At 36.5% G+C, this 22,842-nt stretch overlaps 2 protein-coding genes and 1 long non-coding RNA gene across 4 annotated transcripts; 1 reads left to right on the forward strand and 2 right to left on the reverse strand.

Annotated features, from left to right (window-relative positions):
- Window positions 1-10,843: 10,843 nt before the first annotated feature.
- On the reverse strand, window positions 10,844-11,200 carry LOC113280285 (DNA-directed RNA polymerase V subunit 7-like). Its single transcript, XM_026528932.1, has one exon. The coding sequence runs from the start codon at window positions 11,198-11,200 to the stop codon at window positions 10,844-10,846; it is 357 nt and encodes a 118-aa protein (XP_026384717.1).
- A 2,601-nt stretch (window positions 11,201-13,801) lies between these two features.
- On the forward strand, window positions 13,802-14,494 carry LOC113280286. Its single transcript, XM_026528933.1, has one exon. The coding sequence runs from the start codon at window positions 13,802-13,804 to the stop codon at window positions 14,492-14,494; it is 693 nt and encodes a 230-aa protein (XP_026384718.1).
- A 1,868-nt stretch (window positions 14,495-16,362) lies between these two features.
- On the reverse strand, window positions 16,363-22,623 carry LOC113278313. Of its 2 annotated transcripts, none has more exons than XR_003325425.1 (6): window positions 22,324-22,623; window positions 22,166-22,226; window positions 20,937-21,019; window positions 20,577-20,653; window positions 16,599-16,712; window positions 16,363-16,503 (listed from the first exon to the last, which is right to left on the reverse strand). It is a non-coding gene; the product is annotated as an uncharacterized LOC113278313 (long non-coding RNA). The 2 variants fall into 2 exon arrangements; XR_003325424.1 differs by having other exon boundaries at window positions 20,577-20,659.
- Window positions 22,624-22,842: the final 219 nt, after the last annotated feature.

Consider the following 22,842-nt stretch of genomic DNA (forward strand, 5'->3'; position numbering starts at 1 on the left):
CCAACGATTGGGATGCTTTGCAATGGTCAATCACGAAGAATTGTATGAAGAAAATGTTACAAAACTCATTGCGAATTTGGGCGTCGCATACCCGGAAATCATTATATATTTACGCAAGTAATTCTTGGATACCAACAAACATAGATTTGTTAGTGTATTTAAAAACCACTACAAGCACTTCGACAACCAAGCTACAAGTATGGTAGAGTCGGCTCACTATCGTTTCAAGAGTAATCTATTTGAGTGCGTGGACACTTTCGTCACGGTGTTTGACGCAATGGAAGACTATTTCATGAGTGATTATAAGAATCAAAACGTTATTCAAAAAAAGTCTAATGATGAAGCATGATGATTACCCGGATGATAAGTGGCTCTGGGGACTAACCCATAGGGTCTCTCATTTGTGCCTTGAACTTATAATGAAGGAAGTGGATTTGATGGACAAAATGGATGCTAAACTCCCAAGAAGAGTGTGTTTGTAAAATACACGAAAGCACGGGACTTCCGTTTCGGCATGATCTACTTCGGTACAAGGATTGTATTGTACCTTTTGAGGATATTGATCCTCATTGGAAACAATTGAGTTGTGATCCTATGCCCGACGAGGACGATGATGTAGATATTTGGGACACACCTTATGGGAAAAGGTTGGCCGAAATGTATCGTGAGATGTTCCGAGCTCAAAAACAAATCTTATGGCACAACATGATGCCAATCCTCTATCCTCACACCCAACAAGGTATAAAAGAACCGGAAAAGAGGCCACAAAAAGGTAGGCCACCGTTGAAAGAAACCCGAAAAGTGCAAAGAGAAAAAGCGTATGCTCTTTCCAGAACAAGGGTACCACAAGGGATCCATCCGGGGTCGAGTACCATGATGCATAGTACGAAGAAGAGAAGAAGGCAATTGAGAAGTTAGACAAGATGGATGAAGTGAAACTATCAAAGAAACGTGGTCGACTGAGCAAGGATAAAGGTGAAACTAGTAACAAAGAAGTTAAGAATAGTGGCCCTCTATGTCCTCCCCCATTGCAAGGAGACATCAAGCTTAAGGGTAAGATGTTTCCATCTCAACAAATGGAAACAAAAAAGAGTACTCCGGTGCCCAAGCAAAAGGAGAAGAAAACCATATATGCGGATGGTAAAATTAAAGGTCCTAAAAGAGATAGTTTGGGAAAGTATTTGCGACCTACTAATATGATTTACAAAAACTACTTGCTCAACCTACCCGAAGCCATTCACGAGTATATCATATCTATGGACGATGTCGAAGGGGATGGAAATTGTGGTTTCCATGTCACCGCGGAACAACTAGGACCTTTTAAAGATGGAAACCATCTGGTTGAGAAAGGGGACGAAGTTAATTATATAAGGCAAAGATTTTTACAAACACTAGCCGAAACAAGGACTTCTACAAGTCAACGATGAGAGGTGGCGGAGACCATGGGGTCTCACAAGAGTTCATTAATTTGAACGGCGTTTACATGGGGATATCGTCATCACAAGTGATCGTTGGATGCAAATGCCGAAATGTGGGTTTTTAATTGCAGAGACCTTCAATTGCATTTGTTAGAGCATTGCTCGGTCGAACTCGCATGCGTTGCTATCTCAAGAATGTTTTTCAATGTTAGTGATCAAAACTATAAGTCTTGATTTCTAGTCTACTATAGCTAAGTCTCGGACTAGGATAGAAAGTGAAGTTGAGCTCAAGGACTTCATGGCGATTCATCATTCAAGAAGAAGAACTACTCAAGGAACCAGTGGAACTTCTCGACAAAAAGGTATGTGAAGACTTGAACTTATTTGTCATTCAAAAGTTTATCTACTCTATCTCCTACTTCTTGAGACAAAAAGTCGTATGTTATATATAGACTTAGATTATACACATTTGGTATTTCGATCCGAGTATGCCTCGCCTATCTATATCTCTAAATATGTGTTGGTAAGCGTTTAGCTTCAACCATGTTTATCTTTACCTAGTGATGAAATTCATGATATGTTTCAATCACTTTGAAAATTGCTTTGACGAGAAATGGTGTAACAACTACATAACGTCCTCTAAGAATGTTTCAATGGTTGGAATGAGAGTTTAGATTACATAACCAATGATGGACATAAGTATTTTTGTGGAAACACATATGTACATATGTCATATCCCTTGAACCAAAGTTTGTGAACTTTGTTGATCAAGAGAAACCGGAAGAATGGCTTGTTGCCAAGTCCGCGAACTGCCGAACTTCTCATCCCGAGAAATTATGCTGGAGTTGACAAACTTGTTACGTGAGTACCAGTCCGCGAACTGGCGGAAAGTCTTTGCCGAGATTTTCTGCTGGAGTTTGTAAACTCTTCCCGGTTGATTAAGTCCGCGAACCTAGTGTGCGAACTTAAGAAGGTTATATATCTGAAGATGATTTCTGAACTTAAACTTATAAAGACTAAGGAATGCAATTTGCAAACCGTGGATATAAAGTTAATAAACCGATTCGAGTGAATCAAATCATCTTTGCTTCAATTGTGTCTTGTGTAGTACATAAGATTTCCTTGCAATTGAACAACTCTCTAACTAGTTCATTTGAGTTAGTTATGGTGAAGAAGAATATGGTTGGTATGAAATGCTCATATGGATAACCTTTTGGTTAACTATTGTTGAACCAACAAATGTACATCTTTGGGTACGGTTAACAAACCTAGAAACGTGCATTTCAGTTGTGTATAACAAGCTAAGTTTTCGATCTAACGGTTGAGAAATATTAGCTTGAATCTAAATTAGGTTTTCATCTAATGGTGGACATTGTTTGCTTTGTGACCAAGGCGAAACCATGATTTGAAAGACTATATAAAGGAGACATCTAGTATTGTGCAAAACTAATCCCCACACTTCACATGTGATACTAGTTTGCGTGCTAGAGTCGTTTCTTCTTTAAACTTTGGGCTTCTTCTTCTAAAACCAGGTTAACGACTTAAAAACTTCATTGGGATTGTGAAGCCAGACCGATACTACTTTTATCGTAGTTGTGTGATCTGATCTTGCAACTTCCTAAGGATGTTGTAGTGCGCTTGGTATTTGAAATTTTTTCATTTCCATTTTTGCCATTCCTCTAGAGCTCGAACAACAATCTCATCATTTAAAGCTCGAACAACAATCTCATCATTTGTTTCACCTTTAAGCCAGTATCGATTGAAAATCCGAACCGTAGCTATGAAGTCCCTAACTTTATTTTTAATTGTTTCGATTCGACAAAACAATGATGGCCTATCCCGGTTGTTAGGATTACCTGTTTCATTGGTGAAGGCTTCATGAATTCTGACCAAGTAGTACATACTCATTAGACCCTTTACCTGTCGCTCAGCATCTTTCTTCAGATAGTACGTTACGTAATGTTTGTAAAGAGACAAATCTTCTTCTAGAGTATACTTAGGACTAGAGACTGCCATTTTGTGCTTTGATAATGAGATACCGTATGTGGACATATATATGTTTGACGGATTGTACTATTTGTAACGGCTATATTTTCAAATAATGTTTAAATCTAGATTGTTCGGCTAATACAACATTAAAATTACAAGCCGAACCATACTAAACGTACCAACCCCAAAGGCTAGTTTTTGATATTTTGAAACACATTACCAGGTTCGGCAGACACACATTTTCATTTAAAACCCGAACCTGTAAATTTTTCGACCATCTAGTGTATCTCGGCGCAAATGTCTTTAATAAATCACGGAATTCTTATCTTCAGCTATCTGTAACATATTCTGAGCTCGTATCTTCCTCCTCCATGTCGTATAGCCCAAAGGATTTAAATTCTAGCTTCCTAAATAAAAAGGAATGAGAAGTTAGTTTTATAAAAAGAAAACTAAACAACTATATAATGCAACATTAAGCTTTTGGATTACTCACTTTTTTTCATTAGTTTCGCTGGGATGATATTTATTACATTCCTCGGCAAAGGCGAAGGACGTCACTCTATCACATTCCTGATGACCATATCTGATGGCAGGCCATAAACCAGAGGCTTGCACTACAACAATCACCTCAGGAACCTCTTTAAACAAATCCCAATGTGCATACCTTTGATGTATCAAAACTCGGACCGCACGAAAATGGTCAGGAGTCTCATATATCCTCTTAGCCCAAGACTTTCTGTAACCAATCAACACTTTGCCTCCATCAACTGGAAGACCGTGTGGTAAACCATCCTCCCGTGCATCTATTACATCATCATCATCAGGAATGTGAAACCCAACAACACGAGGTGTAGCATCTTGCTTCTCTGGTTGTTGTTGTTCTTCCACTTCTGATTGATCTTCCACATCTGGTTGATCTTCCAAGTTTTTCCTTTTACCTGTTTGGTTCCTATACATAGTAGTAGTACAAAAACATAAATAAGTATAATCCTACAGAATACACATCATATCCTAAATAATCAAAGTTACACAACGAAGTTGGCTTAAAATTATTACAGATGAAACAGCCGAACCTAACAAATTCAAAGATCGGTGGTGACCAAATTACACCAAACTGTTCTTTAATAAAAGTTCAGCTTCTAATATATAACACACTATGAGCCGAACTGTTCTCTGTGTTACGAAAAAAAACCTAAGTTTTTCTAATTAAACCTAATCTAACAATACAAGAAAATGCATTTATCAACAAATTAAATGGTTGGGTTTGTAGAAAATACCTTCTAATCCTCATTTCTGGGGTTTCTTCTTCACTTGATTGAAATTCTTTGTCAATTTTAGTTTGAACTCCTTCTAACGGTTGTTGGTCTTCAATTGACGGATTAGAAGAAGATTTTGACCGCCTACCAATTGCTTTTTGTTTTCCACGAGCCATTTTATAGTTGTGTTTAATCGATGATCAAATTTTTATGAATTGACGATTAATTTCGGCGATGAAATATGATTTTAACCGTTTTTCCCCTACTTGGTTCGGATAGAGAAGAGGAGAGGAATCGAAGAGGTCTTCTGGTGTTTCTTATGCTTTGACCCGAAAGAGATTTTTTTGCTTTTATATCACCTTAAGGGAAGTTTAGTAATTTGCACGTTTATAGAATATTCTAATACTTTCCAAATAGTTCGGCTCTAAAAAAATTGAAATTTAAGCCGAACATGTTTCCTTGAGAATTATCGAGTGCCAGTAGTTTGGTTCGGCTGTATACTAAATTGGAAATTTATGCCGAATTTATTACTAAGAGAACTACTGAATGTCACCAAATTAGTTCGGCTGATACGCATTAAATACTTATAAGCCGATATTTTTACTTGGACTATTAAGGTATGTCAGCAATAGGTTCGGCTCATACGTATTACGTATTCATAAGTCGAACCTTTTACTTTAACTTAGATATCACATTGTACTCAAAGCATAACATTTCACTTAAACATAAAAACATAACATTGTACTTAAACATCGTAACATTGTACCGAAAACCAAACAAATAACATTGTTTTCTTCAAGTAAATAACATTGTGCTAAATTCAAACATTACTTAAAAACCAAACAATAAAAACCTAGTGTACTTCCTTTTTAACATATTTATTCATTGAGCACGACCGCATTTTCCGCCACCACGACCTTTTTTACCACCAGTTCCACTCGCACCTTCACCTTTGTTGATTACTCCATCCCAACAGTTGTAAAGATATTCTTTCTCTTCTACCGCCATCTCTGCATTGCAATCAATTTTCTTCTTCATCCTCTTCAACACGTCTTTACCACCGGCCGCCTGATCAAATTTAGTTACAACAAATAATCAACAATATACAAAAATATTGAAAACAACTTTAAAAGAATGCACTCAATATACCATAGTTCAGTAAGCCTTTGCAACATCTTCAACAATTCCCTTTGAGTTCTTCCTCGTCTTCGGCTCCACTTCCTTTTGTTTTTGCTTTCCCCTCTTAGCATCTACCAAAGCTTGACCTTCCCAATTAATGATTAAGGGATGTGAAATTTGTTTATACCAATCTATATAAGTCGGGTCAACTTCACAAGGATCGTCACGCAACTCTTCTAAGTTATCCCAACTTAATTTGTTCTCTTCCAATTTATCCCAACAACCAGTGGTAGGATCGGGATCATATTCGGCATTCCATGAACTTTTCGTACTCTTAGTTCCTTTAGAACCCTTGGGAAACAACTTGAACTTTGATTCCTCTAGCACCAGAATCATTTGGATAAATCCATATTGACGGAGTACTCGACGGGGATCAAACACTGTAAAGCCTTTGGGATAAAACAACGGCCCGTAGTACATCCCCAATGGCATATCTTCATCCTCAACAACTTCATCATCTTCTTTATCCTTTTTGTATGGTTGGAATACAACCTGTTCAACAGTCAAAGAGTCTAACTTTTCCCTCAAAGCTATCAAGATTTCCTTTTTATTCCTCTTCTTATTTTCCTTCAAAATCCATTTTCCCGAGGTAGGGAATGTATCTACCCACTTGTCATCTTCCTTGGAAAATTTCAATTCCGGGAAATGGTCATATATCCATACCTACATCAACAATATGAAGGAAAAAAACCAAAACTCTTTTATTAGAATCAGTAGAATCGGAGCATTGAGGATGACAACTTTGGGAAACAGAAGAAAGTTCGGCTTATATGGAAAACACAATAACAAGCCGTACCAGATAAGTTTATCAAATATAGTGTTATGATGCTTAGGTTCGGCTTAAACAATTAAATTCGTAAAAGCCAAACCCTAATAAAATTAAGTTCGGCGTAAAACTAAAACCTAATATTGAGCCGAGTTTAGTCATGAAAATAGAACTAAAATGTGTAAACTTACCTGAAGCATGGTGAAATAACCTCTAATATTTGTACTTGTTAACCTAGAGGCAGTTCGAAGCTGCTAGAATAGGAAAGAAAGGGTCCCGGTTCCCTAAGAGTACTTGTGGCATCTTATCAAATCCCTTAACAATTGAAGGTATTGAGCATTAACCTTGTTCCCACTGTTATCGGGAAATATAACACTTCCTAAAGTATATAAAAAAATACGCGGTAGCAGTGCGCCTAGCCGTGACCTCGTCCATAACCATCTCTCATTTTGAAATTTTCTCATTTGTGTCTCCAAAATACTTTTTCGAAGCGGTGAACTTGATTTTCTTCAACTTCTGTGTGCTAAAATCCACAAACTTCACCTCTTTAGCAGCGCAGGAAAACTCCAATTCTGTCTTGTCTTTTGGCCAACCTAGAGTTTCTTCAGCAAGTAAATACAACTCATCCCAAGTCATTTCATAAACCTCTGAGTTCACATTTTCCCCCTTCATTCTAATACCACTAATCTTAAGTGCATCATCGGGAGTAATTGACATCTCGCCAAAGGGGAGATGAAATATGTAAGTCTCCGGACAAAATGTCTCACACAATGCTGAGTTTGTAACTGCATCAAATTACTCTTGTGCATAGAAAATAACATGCCATAAACCAGAACCCTTTACTAAAGCCACCACCTCAAGAGCCTCTTTGAAAATATCCCAATATGTGGTACTCTGGTGTCTAAGTACGCGTACTGCACCTTTGTGATCCAGAGTCTCATAAATTCTCTTCTCCCATGACTCCTTGTAGCCAGTCAACACTCTTCCACCATCTTCCGGAAGACCATGCGGCAAACCATCCTCGCGTTCACGTATAACATAATCATCACTAGGAATGTTCTTACCTGTCTGCCTTGATGTATCAGCTTTCTTCTTCCCTTTCTCTTGTTTTTGTTGGTTTTCTTGTTGCGGTTCTTCCTCTTCATCACCATCATCCTTATCTTCATCACTGTCACCCTCTTGATGTACATGCAAAGAGCAAGTCGTGTCAATTCTCTTTTTCCCTGCATGCAAGTTCTTAGTGCCACCACCTCGAGGTTTGGGAGTTTTTGAATTAGAAGGAGACACTTCCATTGTTCTCCTTTTAAGCTTGTCTTTGAATTTTCCTGGGTGGGTGCTAAGACAAATGATAAAACTTAATTAAATTTCTAAAATAAATAAATATGATTATACTAAACAACGTGATAAGTCAACTATAAATGGACAAATTTATAGGAAGCTATTAGCCATGCACAGAGTCAAGTTCGGCACATTCGATATTTATCAAAATGAGCCGAACAATGTGCCGAACAAGTTAAGTAATCATATCCAAGTTCGGTTGATTAGCATAAAAAAATATTATAATCCGAACTTATGGGTTCGGCTCATTCGATATTCAAAACATAACAAGTTTTCAGCCGAACTGTTCTTCGTCTGTAGAAAAGAAATTAAGTTCGGCTACAAAATTTCAGCCGAGCACTACTCTGGAACTACCAAAACCAAGAGGAATCATCGATTTGCATGTCATGAAATCAAGTTCAATACGAAAAACCAAGCAATGGGTTTGTGGGAAATACCTTTCTATGTGCAATTTTATGGAATTAGGGTCTATTTCTCGCTCTCCAACACCAATCAATCCACTATCCTCTTTATCTCCATTGTTTCCAAAAACCTTAGATTGAGATGCTACAGAAGCAACACCAGGATTCTGCACCATATTTCTAGGGCATCGCTTAACACGGGGTGCCATATATGTGTTTAATCGAGAACTTAATCGAACAAAGAAATTTTCAGAAATTTTGGAGAAGAAGATGAGAAGAAGAGGGAGAGAGAAAGGTTTTTGTTTTTTAAAACTTAAAAAAAAAAATCCCTTAAGTAACTGTTTTAGGATTAATTAGCCTAGCATTTATAGGGGCCACTCAAAAGGAATTAGGGGCCACTCTTTATTCCCACCGATTGAAGGGGGTTAAGGGATGTCTTAAAAATATGGAAATTGTCTATATTGTCCTTCATCCTTATACTAAATCTAAACCTATATCCTTTATTTTAATAATTATATAATTCTTCTTCTTCTTCTCTTTTCTATCATTGAAATTCTTTTTTCATCATTTTAATGTTGATTGAAACCCAAGGTCGTAGATTAAACAAATTTTATGATTGATTGTTTAAAATTAAAACCCAAAATTCATTAACCTTAATGTTGAAACTTAGAACATCAAAAAAAAAAAAACCCCTTCAATGAGTTTAGATTTGATAGTAGTTGTGATCCAAAATGATAGTAGTTGTGATCCAAAATTATGATTTGATTGCTTGAAATCAAAAAATTGATCGGAACATTTTCTCTTCATTTGCAGTAGTAGGAGCATAATCGGTAGATGTTCTTTTGAAATGAAGAACATCAACCATAATCGGTAGATAAATTGATTGTTATCTACCGATTATGCTCCTGCTACTGCAAATGAAGAACATCAACCATAATCGGTAGATAAAATAGATTGTTATCTACCGATTCTATTCCTGCTACTGTTTCAAATTTTCTATAATAAAATTAAACACAATCGGTAGATAATGAACATAATTTACTACCGATTATGGCAGTACCAAAATTCGAAAATTGAAGGATTTTGGAAAAAACTCATTTTGGGGCCAATATATATTCGGAAGTTAAAGTAACACACTTTACTGCCGATTATCGCAGTACCAAAGTTAAAGTAACACAATTTACTACCGACTATGGCAGTACCAAAGTTCGAAATTAGAGGATTTGGACAAAATATCATTTTGGAGCCAATATACATTCGGGAGTTAAAGTAACACACTTTACTACCGATTATGGTTGTAGGAAAGTTCAAAAATTAAATGATTTTGGCAAAATCTCATTTTGGGGCCAATACATTCGGAAGTTAAATTTACTACCGATTATGGTAGTACTAAGATTCAAAAAATGAATATATTCGGAGGCTAAAGTAACACAATTTACTACCGATTATGGTTGTACCAAAGTTCGAAAATTTAAGGATTTTGGCAAAATATCATTTTGGGGCAAATATACATTCGGAAGTTAAAGTAACACACTTTACTACTGATTATGGTTGTACCAAAGTCGAAAATTAAAGGATTTTGGAAAAATCTCATTTTGGGACCAATATACATTCGGAATTTAAAGTAACACACTTTACTACCGATTATGGTTGTACCAAAGTTCGAAAAAGCAAAAAAAAAAAAAAAATCCCTCAAATTTTTTTATCACCCGAATCCTGCTCAAACTACCGAATATTGAAGGGTAATTTTGTCATTACGAAATGTGGGAGATAAGGGGTGAACACAATTTAGGATTGGGTGACCTTTTTTGTTTTATTGTTGGCCCCTAATTTCTTTTGAGTGGCCCCTAAAAATGTCAGGTTAATTAGTGCGAGGGTAGTTAATTAGGGGATGGCTTAATCAATAGGAGAGTTTTAGAATTAGAATTTAATTAAGTGGAAGGGTAGTAATGTAATTTAAATTATGTACGGGTGTTACAGTAACTTAAACATCACTAGGACACCCCTTAACATCTTGCATTGGATGGTATAATAAGTCTGTATGCCCCAGACGAGGGTTCTTATTTTGAGAACAAGTTTGGATCTTTAATTTAAGTGGAAATCTATGTCAGTGTCCTCAAATGAACAAGTTTGAAATCTAGGAACTTGATCTCAAATTGAATCAAGAAATGAATTACTTGAGAAGTCAAAAAAACTACTAAATTTGTAGTTACTGGAAATGGGAATGTCATTGCCCTCAAATGAGTAAGTTGGGTACATTTCACATTTTGATACAACGAGTTAAAGTATACACATCATTCATGTAGGGAAAATGTGAGCACGTTCAAAATTAGCCTTCTCCGGAGCAGATAGGTCCTAGATAACCTTCGGAGCTTCCCAGTATCCAAAACTCCATCTACGGTCTACCATACGATCAACCTTGTATCAAGGACCTTGAAACGAACCTCCACGTCTTTCTCTATCTGGGAGTCCTTGACATTCTGGAAAACTGGATTCTCACCAGGGAAGTGACGGCAATCTCCAATCTTTGTAGGTGGAAGGAAAACCACAAAATAGGAAAAGCCCCTGTTTACCACGCCACACAGGATCTGTCCCTTTTAACGGTTTGAAGGTGATACAGTTGAAAACAACAGGGAAGAGAATGTCGCCTGAATCCTGCCTGACCTTTCCATCCCCTATACACTCCCAGACAGTAGGAGGAGCCATGAAATACCCGTAATCCAACGTAGATTTGCAGTTTGAGAAGTCCTCCAATAATTGCAAGATTATAGCTCTTTGGATAAGCAGCCCTTCACCGTACAGCTGCTCGGCAGGCACCACTACGTTCCAGGGAAATTCCACGTTGAGATACATGACTGTTTACCTGCCCAAAAAAAAAAAACGAGAAAAAGAAAGCAGTTAGCTGCGTAACCAAATATTGAGACTAGGAAAGAAAGTTCTTCAGTTGAACCATATATCATTCACTTGAACATATAATGGTGTAGAATGACAATATTGGGTACCAATATAATCCTAACAAATACACAATCATTTCAATTGCAACGAAAACTAACACACCGTCAAATACATAGATCAGAAACCTGTGAACCACTAGGAGAAGATTTCCAGAAGATAAGATTTGCCAATTTAGTAACCCCACATGCGCATCATATGCTTAAAACAGCTCATATATATCTAGAATTATGTAAATTTTCCCCCATCACATATCTTAGTTAATCAAGGCAGAAAAAAGCAGTGGCATGGTTCGTGCTGGTTAAGTAAATAATATATACAAAGGGTTTAAGTAATGAAATAACTTCTTTTATAAAAACTGCAGGGGTCTTTCTAGGCTTCTAGCTGCTATGAAGGCATAACCAAGAAAGGCCAAGTATTTGAGTGTCTAGATCAACTAAAATTCCCCAAACAAATTCAGGTGTATGAAAAACATATTAATTGGCAATAAAGTTGTAAATGGCATAATTTCTCTAGAAATTGTTGTCTGCGGAGCTTGTATTGACCATGTTACTCATCAAGTCACTGTGACATCCAGTCTAAACTCCATCTCAGATGTCACCCCTTTTTCGGGAACGTTTTACATAAAGAGAGTTGTGTGATTTCTGTTGGTGCAGTAACAAAAACGATTTACTATGTATGCAGCTAAATGAAGAGAGCGAGAGTACAGTAACCACACTCCCAAGTTGCAAAGACACACTCAAAGTAAATCCCAAGGAATCAAGTTTCAAACCTATGTATGCAGCTAAATGAAGATATTTGAACAATTGAGTAGCACCAGTGTCAAACAAAATTTTAGCAAGAGAAATAAAAATCAGAAAATTACCCTCGGTTACCGCATTCTCTGCGCGGTTGGTCAGGTTGCTTTCAAATTATATATCTGCGTACGACTGAGGAGGTTGATTTGCAACTTGTTTTTTCCACCGTGCAGGAAGGGTCAATCTTTGATAAGGTGATCTTTAAATCCCACTCATCACTGTTGAATATTCAAAAACCAATGATTCAATGGATGATCAGCTTTTTTCTTCTTTTTTCATACAAAAGCAATATAGTAATCCTAATAGTCATGTCCAATACACTTAGCCCATCTATTTGTAATTAGACAGTAGCAAAATTATTTCTTAATTTTTACATAAGTGACTTGTATGGCTAGACTAAATCAGCTGATTCAAAGTATTATCAAGAGGATTTTAGAATACAAGCAGATAACTAACTGTATAGTGAGTTAAATGGCAGGTGAAATTACACCCATACCTTAAACCATTGCATTTTTGTTGCATATGTAGATCCAGGCTTATTGAATGCTAAGGTTTTTGCAAGGCTTCCTTTTCCGATTCCGCTCATACCCATAACGAGGATGAGTAATCGAACCATTTTGTTTCAGCAGCAACCCAAACAACCTAAAATCATTATTAACTTTTCTTCTCCCAGCACCTTTCATATCTTTATGTTTGTAGATCACTACTCTGGATGAATACTAGGGTTAGTTAGGACATCCACTTCCACCTGTCCGATGTTGTTTGCACTGTACCCAATGGATAAGGGCAAGATAAAGCCATGACTCATCAAAGATTGTTGAATTTGTAGTTGCTGGAAATCTCAATGTCCCAAAATGAAAACAGCACCAAGAAAATCTCAATGGGGTAAAAATTTCACATTCTGAATACCCAACAAAAATTTGAATTTTTTTTGCCATCAAATGGCAGTCATGAAAACTGGCAAGGCCACCATACCACAAGTCTGATTTTGCACACCAGCAAGACAACCTTTTTACAGCCTTTCTTGTTCAATTGTTTCTCCACATAAACCAGAATTTTAGAATCACTTCGCAAACAAGAAAATGTGTAGCATTTAGCAACCAATGCAATGCTGAGATTAACAACCAGGGAATACATATGAGTTCTTTTTACCACTTTTAGGTTTATATATAAACTTGGCAACTTGGATTCCACATAGAAAGTAACCATTCCCCAATATAGCTCATATCCTGAGCTCATTGGCAAACAAGATAACGTGTTGCATTTTGCAAGGAAAGCCTTTTCTTCTGCAACAAAGAGGGCAGAACCACAGAAAGATCCTGCTTGGAGATGTTATAGTAATACTTAAATCACTAAGGAAGTTTTAAGTTGATAGAGGTAATCCATAACAATATAAGACAGGAATATAATCTGAAAAGTGTACCACACAGAAAAACAATACAAATATCGAAAGAGTAAAAATTCCAGGCTGCTCCAACACACCACAAGAGAGAGAGGGTCTGATGACGTGTCAAGGAGATTTTCAGGCGATTTTTTAGGTCAAAAATTTTCTTCGTTTTCTCCATGGAAGGCGGCACTCATCGTCCATCTAGATCCCCTGCTATTCATTGTGGAAAATCAAAGGGGAATAGGCTTGATTTTAATTTTGTGAAAGAGAACTTAGCCTCTTTGTGGAAAATCAAAGGGGATTTCTCCATGGCTATTCATGGAGAACAAGCTTTCATGTTCAAATTCTCTCTTGAAAAAGACGTTAGAATTAGGATCAGTGCATATTGCCAGTAAGCTTTTTCTAATTCGTGCTTGGTCTCCATTTTTAGAACAACAAGTTGGCTCCTTAAGTTCTGTTCCTATTTGGATAATTCTCAGAGATGTTTCTTTACATCTCTGGAATGAAATTGGTTTTTCTAGGATTACAAGTCTTGCAGGGAAACCTATTATGACAGATGCTCCTACTGCTATGAAGACAAGAATGGCATTTGCCAGGGTTTGTGTCGAAATTGATGCCAATTGCACATTTCCGACTAAACTTCCTTTTCAAATTGATGACAAGAAATATGAGGTGAGGGCAGAATATCCATGGAAACCAACCTCTTGTTGTCATTGCAAAAGCTTTGGTCATTCAAATGATAAATGTGCTGCAAATCAAGTTAGAAAATACACCAAAAAGTGGAAGCCTAAGAAAACCTTTACATCCTCAGATGTTAGGGGTACAACTCTTGCTGGAACTTCACAAGAAGCTGAAGTTAGAGTTGAGAATCAAAATAAGAATGATGATCTTCAACTTCTTGAGAAAGTGAATGAGACCGTCTCTGAAATTGTTGATGCAAATTCTATGGAGGTGACCACTTGGAAAAAGAAAATGAAGAAGTGCCAGCTCTTCAGGGGGAGACTCTTCTGATAGAGGAAAACTGGATAACCTTTAACAGAAGGAATAAGAACGCAATGAAGAAAGGCGATGACAAGAATAAGGAAAAGGCGATTGGTTGTTTGAACTCCTTCAGCATGTTAGAGGGCAATTTTGAACAGGCAGATCAGGTAGAAGATGAATGTCACGCTACTGTCGCTATTGACACGGAAGATATTAATTCTTCGGGTGATGATATGGAAATTGTGCATGAAAAATCCCTGGCAGATATTTCTTTCAAGATACATAATACTAATGCTCAACGGGTACACAAAATTTCTGCTTTGATAGGAGATCCTAGCGGAGAACAGGCAAATATGAGTATCTTTAGTGAGTTAAATGATAAATATCAGAAATCTAGGAAGGAGAGAGAGCTTGGAAAATTAGGCTTGAAAGAGGAGCCTAACAATGACAAACTTGGCAGGGGGGATAGAAAGGCGGCAAAGAAGAAATGATTGTCCAACTTGATAACCTAGCTTGGTGTTGCTTTCTTGCTTATGTTTTCTGGTTTTCCTGTTGGATATTGTGTTGGTCCGCAATTGACCTTGTCCTTGGCTCATTGGAGCTTTGTTTTTATTTTTCCTTGTATGTGTTTACTTTTCGTTTTTCCTTGTATGTGTTTACCTTTCTCCTCAAAAAAAAAGCGCCAGCCAGAATGGACTCATCTCCACAGATATAGCAATAAGAAGACAAAAAGTGTCCTAAATCAAAATTTAGTGCTTCATTTCTTTCAAAATCAAAATCCGGAGGAAGTAAAAGATATTGTTCACATGATTTATTTCATAAAAACTAGTACTCATTTCTATGTTTCAGTTTTAATAGGGCTAAGCAGAAAACGTTGAGGAATCCAAAAAACAGATCTAAAGCACTAAAACCCCATAAATGTAAGGAATCATTATAACAAAACAAGGTAAGATTTTACCCTTAATCTTATGCTTTTGGCTTCTGCTCAGCTTGGATGTTCCAACTTCCAACTTCACTGCATATGTGCAAGGCATGGATCTTGACCTCATTTTTCTTCTTGATCTACTGCTTGAAGATTGATGCCATAGTTCTCATGTGATCAAAAATCTATCACGTGAGACTTCATCCAACCCATCTTTTATAAGCATCCTGATAAGGCATTTAATGAAGAATCAATTGAATCATCTGCATAGCAATCCTGGGTGTAAGAAATGAAGTTCAACTTTCCGAATCCGCTCCTACCAATAATGAAGATGAGTACATAATAAACCATTTTGTTTCTTCTTCCTTTTCTTTCTGGTATTGGATTCTTCCATATCTCTATGTTTCTTCATCTTCTTTTACTATCTCAACTTTCTCTCTCAATGTCTCTCACTTCTCTTTTATGTAGTGTTAGGGTTTGGCCCTTTAGGGCTTATGGGTGCACCCAATTTACTATATCATCCACCTACTCTGTTGCTTTTTTTATTTACTGTGTACCCAAGGGATAAGGGCAGCTTCGGATGACTGGAAATAAGTTTGAGAAATTGCAGACACCAAAAGTGACTAACAGGACTAACATAAATCGTAAGTCTAGACAAAACCATATTCCCCAGCTTTTCCTGTTCAATTGTTTCACAACATAAATCATGCATGAGTTGCATTTTGTAACCTGCAAGGAGAAGTTCTTCTTGTATCATGGGTTTGTATGTTATCTGATGAACTTGGAAACAAAAGAATGAAGTTAACTTTACAGATCCCGAAATAGTTCAGTATGTCAAAGGCTTCTCCTAAATGCTCCGTAAGTACGATACACAGTTACTGGGAGCAAAGAATCCGACCAATAGAAGTACAAAAGCTAGTAACTTCATTGCTACAATCTTAACAGTAGCCAGTAGAAATACGGAAATGGAAAAAATCCTGGTGTTCATCCAAGATCCTATATAGTAAAGTATTGTTGTTGTTTTTTCTTCCCATGACCCTAGTTGCAGGCACACCAGACACAAAAGATGTATACAGACTCTAGACTCCACTCTACATGCACTCTAATCCCATGTATCCTGCACAAAAAATTAGTTTGTTTGCATCAGATTAGAGGCTGTTCTAAATACTGTATAATATAAAGAGCTTATTATTCACCATATGTGGCCTTTACCTTTGAATACTGTTAAACAACGGCACGGCCGAGACCCAATGTAAAACATCCAATTCTAAGATACTAAGCCGTTGCACTGGATTCTTCCTGAACATCCCATAATCAGAGCTGCAACTGAAGCAAATAGAGTATGTGAATTTGCCAGCATGAATGTAAACAGGCACAAACACAGAATAAAAACACAACTGTCAATGGTTATTGCCTAGTCTAGTATGTGGAATTCATATGCCGAGAGGATCTTTCAGAAAACCTACAGTAACTGAAACTACTGTATCCAAAAAATAGAATTTAGAAATTCATTTTTCCTGCTGCAAACACAAAATTCCAGACACCCAAAAACATATTACTCGTACGTTTTAGCTATTAGATTAAATTGTTGATCATGAACTTTCTAAAACACAAACAGGATTTTCCACAACACCCACCAATTCATCAAAATCAGATTTTACATAGCAGTTCACTTCTATCTAAACTAAGTACAAACAATCAACATAAAGTTCTTTCAAACCATTCTTGAGATATAAGGATGTTTAGTGATTCATAACTATCAGTAAGGGGCAGTAATCCATAACGGATGGCTACCTAAGATGGTTCAGTGACAAAAAATTACACCAAAAAATCATAGAGAACGCACGAGCTCCTAAAACATTTGACTAAACTTGTAACACAGACTGTAATACAAAAAAAAGGCAACCAATGTAGTTATTACTCAATTATCTTACTATCTAAACAATCACCGCAACTACATCAAACCACTAGTCCCAGACTAAACTAAATCAAACATCTTCGAGAAAACACATAAACAGGCAATCATTCCCAATTCCATCTAAATTAAGCCACAGGATAACATAAAATCAATCTGTATCCCATCTAATTAAACAATAGTGCACCAACCCAATTTTGATTTTTCAAGAAGCTATCAATTTCTATCCATACCCAAGATCTAGTCCAAGCAATTTTTAGTCAAAAACAGTATAGTTCATGTATTTCTATACACTGTAGTTCAAATTCCGTCGAATTGATGACAACCAAATTAAAGACATAAACAAGTGGTCAAGTATTTGAGGATGAACCGGCTTACTAAACATAAAATCGCTTACTTACTGAAATTATAACACGCACAGAGAAAGCTATGCAAAGGTCACAACAATACTGATTTGGACGTTTTAGCAATGCAAATTGGCTAATAAAATCAACATAAATCAAATACCGCAAACAAGATTTTTTTTTTTTCGTAAGAAACCTGGTGTGGACATCAATAGAAGCTATTGGTCGGAAACTGAAACAGGCCTGGAAGATTTAAATTTGGCGTTCAAGAAGGGTCTCTTAAAATGGTAAATTCCTGCGCCATCACTCTCTACTTCCACTCTCCATCAACCAGAAACTAAAAATACTCAAGTAGTGATTTAGGTGTCTAAAAAATTGAAGTTTTTAGGATTTTTTAAAGGGCTTTTTACAAAAATAGGCCCGTTTTTTTGGTGCTTTTCATTTCTAGGCCACTTTTTTTATTTATTGTTAGACTAGGCAAGTTTTGACCAAAAGTGATGGATGGAAAGTTAGCTGCAGTTATCTTCCAGCTGTCCATATCTTCTTAGCTAAAAAGACGTTTTAGTCCTTCAAATCTATTGAACATTCAGTGCTTGCTGAACTCATTGAATTGCCTGAGCATACATCATCAGTAAAGAAGCAACGCTGCACCAGTCGGAATGAATGCAACAGACATTACAGAAAAGTCCGAAGATTAAGTCAAATAGCAGAATCTGCAGCTATTCCTCGTCTTTTACGTTAGGCGAACTTAGGCGCAGGCCCAATAAAAAATAATGTGCATAACTGCTTATGCAGTAAAATCAACTATGCATAACTGCATAGCTTATTATGCATAACTGGTTATGCAGTAAAATCAACTATGCAGAACTGCATAACTTATTATGCATAACTGCTTATGCAGTAAAAACAATTATGCATAACTGCATAACTTATCATGCATAACTTGTTATGCAATAAAAGCAAACATTCTGAACTGTGTAGCTTACGATGCATAACTGGTTATGCAGTAAAATCAACTATGCAGAACTGCATAACTTATTATGCATAACTTGTTATGCAGTAAAAACAACTATGCATAACTGCGTAACTTATCATGCATAACTTGTTATGCAGTAAAATCAACTATGCATAACTGCGTAGCTTATCATGCATAACTTGTTATGCAGTAAAATCAACTATGCATAACTGCGTAGCTTATTATGCATAACTGGTTATGCAGTAAAATCAACTATGCATAACTGCGTAGCTTATTATGCATAACTGGTTATGCAGTAAAATCAACTATGCAGAACTGCATAACTTATTATGCATAACTGCTTATGCATATCAGTATATACAACTTCAAATACACATCTTGGTTCATTCTCAGTTTCATAACCATTTCAAAATCATCTCACCAAACCCATACTTCCTGCAACATCTCATTCATTCAGGCCATCCCATAACACCTACAGTTTCAACTACACAAACACCACCACCATTCTCTAGCTATCAACACCACCAATCTACGGTTCATGCATCTCATACAATCCTTTCACTGAGAAGAACAATTACCTCAAGATAAATCCATTCCAGCAAATATAATTCAATTCTTGTTCTTTCTTAACTGGATTCTGCAATTCTTCTCAAGGCTACAACATTCCACCAAATTATTTCATCCAACACCAAAATACTCCCATCATCACCAACAGTTCTCAATCTTCATAACAAATTCTATCGAACCCTTCTCTCGGTTTCCTGATTTCAATCAACTCCAGCACCACCACCAATCTTCTTTAATCTTGAATTACTCTTCATTGTTTCCATCAATTCAGCATCAACAGCTTCTACATACTCTTCTCATATAACTGAAATCACCAGCAAACCCTAATTCTTTGATTCATCTTCAGGACAGCTTCAATCAAACATCAATTAGAACAAAGCCATCTTCTAACTTCTTCTTATTCATCCTCAAATTAAACTCTGATTCCATTTCTCAGAAACCGTAACTCAATTCCCAACTATTCTCCCAGAACTGCTTCATATCATCAATTCATCAACAACCCCTCTTTTGCTCATCCATTAAGATCTCAATTCATTTCTCAATTTCATGCCAAACCCTAACTCTGATTTTATCAGATTAATCCCGAAACCGTAAAATCTCTAATTGTTTTTCTTCATAAACCTCAACCACACCATCTTCTTCAACAATCATACCACCTCAACATCTGATGTACTTAGATAGACATAACACACGACTCGCAGAGAGTCAGCAGAAAACAAACGGAGGATGATATCAGCAGAATCATTCAAAACCAGCACCAAGAACCCAATTTCAGTTCGAATTCAACCCTAGTCTTCGATTATCGAAACCATCACTGCCAAACACCATCAATACTTTCTTCACAAACTGAACCTTAATCTACTTTGCTTCTTCTATCAAACCCTTTTTCTTCACTAATGAGCAGAAGAAAGAAAACGGAAGGAGAAGAAGATAAGAAGAAGAAGAATGAATGAGATCGAACACGTGACTGACACACACGTGTGAAAGACATTTCAGTAATCTTACCACATGTATGAGATCTCCCTATATGATATTTTGGCGAGATATTGACAAGTCAACGCGATAAATTGACCGAGATGGTTAAAGTGGATGGAATCCGTTTAACTTGCCTAGTTTTGCAAGAAATAAAAAAAGTGGCCTAGAAATGAAAGTGAGGGTCCAGACGAGGCCTACTTCTGCATATAATCCTTTTTTAAAAGTTCGGTGAGCAGATATGTCTATCATATGGGGTTCCCATTCTCGACAAGTTTTCTAATGTTTTACACACAAAATATGAGAAACATTTCAACCACAAATAGTCAAATCCAAGACTGCAAATAAACCTCAAATAGCTTTCAAGGTGCAGGAATGAAAAATGACTGTAAAGATCAACATATGTATGTATGTACGTATTTCAGCTTTGCATCGCGGGAAGTTTCTCCTGCCAATGTTGTGCTTGGCTTTCTGGTGGCTTCTACTCTTGATACTGTACCTTACAATAACACAAGTCAGAAAAATTAGACATGAACAATGAAGGCTGCATAAATTTTTTGCAGCCGTAAAACATGGTTTACAGGAGTAGCACTATCCGATGTCTACTATCATATGGAGATCCCATTCTCGACAAGGTTTCTAATGTTTTGCACACAAAATATGAGAAACATTTCAACCACGAATAGTCAAATCCAAGACTGCAAATAAACCCCAAATAGCTTTCAAGGTGCAGGAATGAAAAATGACTGTAAAGATCAACATATGTATGTATGTACCTATTTCAGCTTTGCATCGCGGGAAGTTTCTCCTGCCAATGCTGTGCTTGGCTTCTACTCTTGATACTGAGATCGGAAAGTACCTTACGATAACACAAATCAGAAAAATTAGATATGAACATTTTGATTGTTGCTGAAAGATGAACCCTCTTTGTATGAAGTAAATTTGTTCTTCTCTACGGCTGATTGCAATGATAAGTACATGTCAAGTACCAGGAGACCAATCAATGATGCATCTAAAGTACCCAGTAAAGCAAATGAGTGTGTGTCAATTGTGACCAGCTTAATAGCATACATATATCAAACCAAAATAAGATCCTCCACTGGTAAGCTCTCAGAGATAAGATATAAACATCAAAACGATTTTCACATAAAAATGGGACACTGAACTAAGAGAAAACATGTAAAACTCAGAGATCTCAACCTTATTTAAAACACTCAGAGGTATCTAAAGCAATCTCTAAGCACCAGTCAGAATAGACTTATCTCCCACAGAAAATTGATTGTATATTTAGTATACATCATATATATGAAAGTTTCACCATATTTCTACTTAGCAACATTATTTCTACAAAACAACCCATTTCTAATATCGTTTCCAATCAAACCGCAATAATTCAGAAGAAGATAATATAGCTAAAAGGAAGAATTGAACTGAAAGACGGGATAATTCCGAGCTTCCTAATCAAGTTAAAAAATTGGATAATGATTGATTACAAATAGTGAAATTAAACAATGGAAAATGGGAAGGCGTATGGTTTAAGAAGAATACTTTCTGCTCTACTACATTCATTCTAGTTAGGATTTCCATATTACTCCACTCATGAGTCTGTGTTACAAAATTACCCCCGCAATTCACATTCTTCTATGTTGATGTCTAACGAGTTCATATAATTCTAGTTCTTAGTGCCAGCATCATACTCCGACAGAACTAAAATTATATGAACTCGCAGGTAATTGACATACTACAAAACATTCTACATGGTAAGCAACTATAAGCATATAGTACTTCAAAGCATTGTCATGTCCAATACACTTGCCCACCTTCGTGTAACTACAGTTGCAAATTTCTTTTTTTAAAAGATTTGAGAAGTAACTTTCTAGATAAATGACTTGTATGGTTAGATTAAAGCATCTTATTCAAAGCATTCTTACAAGAGACTTTAGAATATAAGCACTGTTAGAGAACCAAGCAGTCGATTAGATGGCAGTTGAAATCACACCCTTACATTGCAGATCTCATCAGTTGCTTCACAGTAGCAGATTGCATAGCTTAAAGGAAGAATAGATCTGAAACAAAGTGATAAACTAATTAATGATATACCCAAACACATAAACGATGTATTCGCAACAAAACACCACAAAGACCAATTCAAAAGATACACACCATTTTCATCCACTGATTTCATGATGGATCAGCATGTTCACATTTACGAGACCGCTCATATCGATTATCTAGATCCGTGAAATAAGTCATTTTCTTCTTCTTTTTCTTTCTGCTCTTTTGAGTCTTCAGCAACAACCCAAACAACCTAGATTCATTTCTAACTTTTCTTCCAACACTTTCGATATACTTCTATGTTTGATGATCTTGAATTAGAAATTTAGAATTTGGATCAACCAATAACTCAATTCATACTCTGGATGTTTGATTTAGCAAGGGGAGACGGACTAGTTTGATTCATGAACTCTGTCCCCCTCTCTCTTCAACTTTTTCTTTTTATATATAGGGTTAGGGTTTATGACACCTTCTTGAATGACTTCCACCTGTCCCATGCTATTGTACCATATAGCTAAACTAGGATACCAGGGCTTAACTCGTGCGGATTTGGTTATGCATTTTCTTTTACATATGGATATTAAATATAATATTTATTAATTATCAAGTTTGTCCTTCTTATCATGA

Source organism: Papaver somniferum, chromosome 5 (assembly GCF_003573695.1).
Source record: "Papaver somniferum cultivar HN1 chromosome 5, ASM357369v1, whole genome shotgun sequence".
NCBI classification, from domain to species: domain Eukaryota; kingdom Viridiplantae; phylum Streptophyta; class Magnoliopsida; order Ranunculales; family Papaveraceae; genus Papaver; species Papaver somniferum.